This window comes from Lissotriton vulgaris, chromosome 3_1, assembly GCF_964263255.1.
Source record: "Lissotriton vulgaris chromosome 3_1, aLisVul1.2, whole genome shotgun sequence".
Classification (NCBI taxonomy): domain Eukaryota; kingdom Metazoa; phylum Chordata; class Amphibia; order Caudata; family Salamandridae; genus Lissotriton; species Lissotriton vulgaris.
The window spans coordinates 1,038,765,492-1,038,772,692 of record NC_141689.1 but is presented as its reverse complement, the minus strand read 5'-3'; the positions used below and the strand labels follow the sequence as shown (position 1 = coordinate 1,038,772,692).

The following is a 7,201-nucleotide window of genomic DNA, read 5'->3' as shown; positions in this document are numbered from 1 at the left end:
CTACCATTTCGGCCAGTCACAGAGTAGAAAAAGGTGCTCACCTTTAATAACTAATTGAGATCTCCCACAGAGATTCTTTGTCTCTGAAATATTTCCTGCTAAGTTTGGACTGCCATATATGTTGCAGTTCATTTTTTTAATGCTTTATCATGTTGACAGGAACCAAAAACCACGTTTGCAATGAATGGGTCTGCTACACACATCAGCTCAGTTCGTCGGGTACCAGAAGCCTCCCAGGAAGCGGTAATATTTTGAACCAACACACCAGATCCAACTCACAAAAAAAGAAAAAATATTTTAGAGAGAAGTACAAGAATGTTTGAAAATGAATGTTACTTAGGATTGTTTTTTGATTTTTCTTGTCCATCGTCCTCACAGTTATTTCTAACAATTTCTCAGGTGGGTCCAAGAAACATTGGAAGACGTTACTTTGGATGGATATATATATATATATATATATATATATATATATATATATATTTTGATGCACGCTAAAACTTTGCACATGGTGTGTGAATAAAGCAGAAACTTTTTACAAACTGACCTGTTGCTGTGCCGTGACTTCAGCCGATACACATGGGGTGAGAAGAAATGAGAAGAAACGTGGAAATATATATATATATATATATATATATATATATATATACATGTATATATATGTATATATATATATATATATATATATATATATATATATATATATATATATTTATATATTTAGAGCTATGTATGTAAAGATAAATTGTGAAGGTTATCAGTATTTATGCACTTGCACTTGAATTTGTACATAAATAATATTTTGTTTTGAGGTTAAGCCATGATGCAATTAATTTTAGCGTAATATTGCAAAGCTTCCACTAGGCCATAATTTTTACTGAATATTTTTATCCTGGAATTTTGATATGTAATTTTAATATCAATTAATCTGTGGTATTTTGCACTTTGCACTGTCTTGTACTTTAAGAATTCTTTGCACTAGCACTTTATTATTCTGTTCAGATCACAATGGCGTTTCTGTGAAGTACTTATGAGAGCTTAGGATTTATCGTATTATGTACAGACAAAGCATTAAGCCACTTGGCCAAAATTGGAGAATAGGAACCATGGTGTTGATTCTGTGTAATTTTTAAACAGTTTTTAACATATTCCTATGTACTTTGCTGCTTTGCTATTTATGTCACATGTGTTGGGAGCATATTTATAAGATTTTAATTATTTATATACAACACATTTGGTTTTGCTCGATTCTTCGAACAATTACTGACATTCAAAGAATTTTGTTTAGCTCTATTTTGTACGCCACGTGATCTGTTTAGCCAGGAAGTCACTATTTAAACACTAAATCTGTATCCGGGGGGTCATATGAACAAGGCTGCTGTGACGCTGCCGAAACGCGTCATGCTGACTAACGGAGAAATAAAGCACTAGAAGTGGAAATCATCACGCTTTTGTGGTCTGTACCTGAGGTGACTGCTGGATATTTGCTGTGATTCAGGACTGTTGGTGTAATATATATATATATATATATATATATATATATATATATATATATATATATATATATATATATATATATATATATATTGGGTGGGGTGGTGTAGAGCACAATAAAAATACTTATGCACCATTACTGGGTTCGCCTCGTCTCTTCAAGAAGAAAATTTGCTGTAAGACGTCTTTTCTACCTCATATATATATATATATATATATATATATATAACTACAGATGCTGTTAAAAAACACCTCTACTAAAGTGCCCGAGTTGAAGGCAATAATGATTTGTAAAGTAAGCAGAATGAGAACCAAGTAGCCGCATTCAGATGTCTTGAATTTTAACACCTATCAAGAATGCTGTGGCAGCTGTTCTTCCCTTGGTGGAATGAGCAGTTTTGTGCTGTCTGATGCAATGCTTAATCCATGAAAATAAATACACGCTGCTTGGACACCACCATAATCCACTAACAACTGTCGATCCATGCATTATTTATGTATTCTAGAGGCTTAATTACTTAATTCGTATTTCAATAGTGTTCTTCATCCCCTTGTGTTGATATAGAAATGGTAAGAAACAAGAGGCTGAACGGGCAGGTTCAAATGAAGCATCTAAATACACTTGTTAAGAATACGGTAATTAAAAGAGTTGTTTTAAAGTTAAGAAAAGTTAAGTAAACAACTAAACTAGCCACTATTCAACAACTATCCATTGGTTAAAAGGGAGAACTAAACCAAAACCAGATTCAAATCCTACGGAGTTAGTGTTTCATGAATCAGAGGGCACTTCTTATTATTTGTATATTTAGTATGAGAAATGAGTACACTCTGTTAGTACTGCACTGAAAAATAAAGGGGCTGAGGTGCCCTTCACCCATTCTGTCCTCAAAGTTGCCCACTATCTTCTCACAGACTGGGTGCTTCCCATGTGCCCCATATGGCCAGACAACCCTGATGTTTGGCCATAAATTAAAGCAACATTGAATTTAATATGCATTGACCTAAGACTAACACATGTGTAAACTTCTCTTTCACACTTGCAGTAATATTAAATGAGATTCTTTTACATCAATATGTCAATTCCCAGTACTCGTTAGAAAGGCTCTGGCTAAAACAGGACACCTTTTTTAATATCTTTTCTCACTTACTTTTCACACAAAGTGACGCTTATTATAATCACTTTGTTGGACTTTCACACCACTACAAAGAGGTGTTCTATGTAAGTAGCCACAAAACCACCTATGTAATTTGATATACTGTCACAGGTCCTGAAGGTGCAAAGAACCTGCGAAGGATGGTAAATTACTTCCTGTCCATGTGCTTTGGAAGACCCTTAAAAGGGAACCTCCTTCATCCCTTGGAATTCCACATGACAAAACATTCCCCTCCTTCTTCCAATATAATTCCTATGTCTCTTTATTGCTCTGTACAAGGTTCAGGTGCGCCCCAGTTGGGCTTCTGAGATAGAAATACCAAGACATATATACTTATAAGATGATGTGCATTCATTTGCTTATAAAGTATGATACAAATTCTATTATCCATCTGTGTTTCAGCTTTCATGCAAAATAGCTTCACCTGCATCCTAGGCTTTCCGCAGAAGAGTTGAACCTAAAACTAGTCCTAGCTTAGTGAACAAATATCCATTGACTTACAACATAGGGGACAAGAAAAGTGCACATAGTGGGCTGGATACAGCCTAGATATTCGGAAACCGGGTGTACAGCTACAATGCGCATGAAGTTTCCATCAGACCGATAAGGCCACAAGGGCTTAATTCGCTCTGCAGTCTTGTTCCCAACAATAAACATACATGCAAAATTAGGCCAGGGAAAGTTGAAGAGGACTTCTAGAAAATATTTTCTCATTAAAACACAGCCTGGAGCATGCAAATGTGAAGTATCAAACTATTGTAGATGCAAAAGGAATATTTACAGCCAACTGTACAAATGCAGAATAAAAATATCATAGATAAATAAATCATTAGCACCAATTGTGTCAACAAGTACAACAGTGGAATGGCCTTGAATCTGTAAAAAAGTCGTAAGTTCGGGTGAGCTCAGTATTTGCTTAGGCACATTGGAGAGCAGAGGAATGGGAATCAGAATGAAGTATGTCTTTTTGACACAAACAAGCACAAAGTTGAGATTTTCTTTAGGCTTTTTTCCAGTGTCACTTTTGCAAAATTGTGTTCTTGAGTAACGAGCTGCTGAACCGGAGCAGGACAGTCAATACCAGGTCTACACTGCATGCTGGCAGACGTTGGCTTGTACCGGTTCTAATCTCTCAGCAGTGCATCTTGCCTTCTCACAGACCAGATGGTACTTATGGCTGCCAGGACCTCCTTTCCATAAAGAGACCAGAGCTACAGCAACATATGTGTAAGCAGATGAGGTAGGTCTGTTTGTGTGACACAGCTACGTACACAGAACAGGGAGAGACTGGACTGTTTCTGATCTAGAACTAATGGCCACCTATAGTTCCATGTAAACCCCCACTAATTTGAAGCAGGCCCTGTGAATATAGTATTAAAGAATGATTTTGCAATTAAAAACAAAGTGAGAGACTTTGACTTGTGCACTACAGTGTCGGTGCTTAAGTGGGCCTAATTAAATTACTCAATGTTTCTTTGTTTACTATTGAAAGGAACCTGATTGATATGCGTATTTACCACATGAATTAAAACCAGCACCTCCTCGTCTGTAAAGAGCAGTCTTTGGTGTAAATATTGCAATTAATCGTTGGAAAAGCAATCGTTCCACCTACAGGAAATTATAAACCTGGATCGTCTTTAAACATTTGCTCTCAAGTACACTTTTATCTGCAAACAAAATGTATTTAATTCTTGTATATGCTTTGGTTTTTATATTGGTGTTCCCTAAACTTAATGAGGTAAATCTGCTTTCGCTGAGCCATTGAAAAACATAGACATGAACAACAAAAGGATATGTCTCTGCTTGGCCCAAAGTAAGTTGCAACCCTACCATTCTAGTATCTTCATTAGCGCCCATTGTTGTTACCCCTTTCATGAAATCTTCCTTCCTGAGCAGAGTTCCTCATAGTTTGGTCACACTTTTGATCCATGGCCTAAAAGCAGACACTTTAGAGTAGACTCCAGGAGAATCTTTCACTCCGCAACCATATCCCCAGGAGGTTACACCATAGACAACCCAGTTTCCTCCTGGCCGTTCGCACATCAAAGGCCCACCGCTGTCTCCTTGGCAACTGTCCACATGCTTCTGTTCTTGGAAGCTCCCAGCACAAAGCATCCGCCCTGTGAACCGGCTCTTGTATCGCTGTGTACATACCCTCTTGGGTAGCAGAGGGATAGATGCCTCCTGCAACGTCCTGGAATAGGCCCTTCCTTTCAGAAAAGATAACACATTTTTGATTAAGAATGTGTAATAAATATTCAACATTTTTAACATCATGATGAATTAAATATGCTGGGAAAAACAACCCATGCAAGATGTACAAATGAAGAAACACACTCACACAATTAACACACCCACTTGCCAACCCCCTGGCATAAGAATGCAAGTACTTTATGAAGAGTTTCCACTTCGAAATCAAGGTATTATTAGACGGTATGTACATGTAAATGTTCACTATGGAACAGTTTCATTTAGCTTCCGTAGTTGTTTTCACACTCTCTTTTTCCCTAATGAAACACACTCACAAGTATGATGGGTGCCAGAGACTCAGAAGTGCACTTAGAGCCTTGTCCGCACAGACCAAAACTCAAAGGAAACTCAACTGCAGCTCTCTAAAACGAAAGGCACATTCATTCACAATACTCCTACTCAATCACACTTCTCCTCACTATTAGCCCTAGAGGCACATTTTCACTACTCCATCTTTGATACAGAGCCTCAACTATCTGCTAGTGGTGGTCGATCCCAGTTGTGTCCAACATTAAATGAGGCACAGCTCATGCGTGGAGGTGTGGCAATAGTGGCCCTCTGATGTCCCTCTTGTGTCCACCTTAATATCTGGCACAGGTATGTAGCAATGACCGTGAGCCAAAATATGTGAGAATGAAGCCCCATTTTTGAGCGTGTACTCCCACTTCTCTAGGATTGCAGCAAGGTGGGTGACAGCCCATAGTGGGGACTGAATGCATGTCACCCATGTAGTGTGCCCACCGAGGGACAGCAGTTCTGTTCTGGCAACTCCTCTCCATCTTCTGCTTCTCTGAGCCTGGTGAAGAAAGTCTCCATGACAGCCTCAGTGAATCTAGCCATGCTTGGCTCAACCAGTATGAGATCCTGATCATCCAGTCCTCAGGTCTCTACTGGTCCAGACAGCCTTTTCAGGGTTGAGGCTCTGGCCTACCATTGTAAGCCCCCCATGCAGGGTTAAAGTTAGGTACCTGCCACTCGTGCTGGGCACAGAAGTGAAGAGGAGCCACTGGCGTGCCTCATAGGCAAGGGTCACAAGCCAGACAACTGTACTGCCCTGTCATACAAGAGTCTGAAGCTTAGCAAACAAGCCATCTGCTATAGTCAGCAAGCTCTTACAAGCGCACAAGACATTCCTGTAGGGAAGGCGAACCTACCACAAGCAACAGTTTATTCTGATGGTGTAATCCAAATACTGTGCCTTTCTAACTATCAGATTCATCTGAAAATAGACATTCTCTTCAAGCAACTTGTACTGGAGAAACCAGAGGCAACAGAAACCTTCTGAGATTTCAATTAAGGATTTTTTGTAACAGGTTTGACTTATTTGTGAAATGCAGTGTTATGTTCTACTTAGGTGTCGCCTAGGCAGCACATGCGCTGTCTCTTCGAGAGATGCTGTATACAGTATAGCGGGGGAACCTCTGCCCACTACCCCGCCCATCTTTTTCATTTGCTTGTGTGTAAATGCTTGCTTTTGATTCATTATGAGGCTTGTTAGCCCCTCCTTAGTACGTCCATGTCATCATTTCATCCTCCCATGGCTTTTGGCCCCTTTACTAGGTTGTTACACCAGACCTGTTCTATTTTCTTTATTGAGTTTCTCCGAACTCAAGCAGGACGACGTGCTTCATTCAGCGGCCACGCCTACTTTCAAGGCAGCGGGAAAATGGCCTTTCCAACCTTGCCACCTCTGGTTTTTCTTCTCATTAAAGATTAGGTTTGAGAGAAGTTGCCACTCACTTCATTATGTAGGTCTTTATAAATATCTGTGGGTAAGTGTGGCAGGAAGGAAGCAGGGAGTACAACACACAGTTCAGAGAAAAAACACGGGGTGTTTACTTTACACTACTCTCGCCCCGCAGCTTAGGTGGCCACAGCTCCTCCTTCCTGGGCAGGACACCTCCGGGAGTTGCTGCTTTAACTTTGCTTCGGAGTTTGGCTCTCTCTCCCAGCTCCTGCGTCCATGCGTGTTAACCTAGTCCAGCACGGCGCTGCGGGGAGCTGAAGCTGGTGTCGAGGCGCTCAGGAGGTGCCTTGTGGCTGTCCTTGGGATATGTTTAGGGCTGTTTCTCGTTGATCTGTTTGTGTTACCAGGAGGCCATGGCGGAAGGGAATGCTCCTATGTACGAGGACACCGTTATGAAGAAAGAGGACGGACCCGCCTTTGTGTGGTGAAAGCATCTGCAGGCACTGCGCTTCACCCTCAAACTCGTTTTTTGTTTTTTTTTAACTTTCATACTGAGCACAGTGCCCGCTTCAGGGACACCGCGCTCTGTTTGTTTATTTTTTACTTTAAAACTGAGCGG

General features: G+C 40.2%; 1 protein-coding gene across 1 annotated transcript in view; it reads right to left on the bottom strand.

Moving 5' to 3' along the window:
• Positions 1-1,815: 1,815 nt before the first annotated feature.
• The window catches only part of PRSS12 (serine protease 12), a 585,240-nt gene continuing 579,854 nt past the window's right edge, over positions 1,816-7,201 (bottom strand). The window contains exon 13 of the mRNA XM_086961447.1: positions 1,816-4,855. Coding sequence (XP_086817573.1) covers positions 4,548-4,855 — 308 coding nt within the window. The 3' untranslated portion in view covers positions 1,816-4,547. The remainder of the gene's footprint in view (positions 4,856-7,201) is intronic.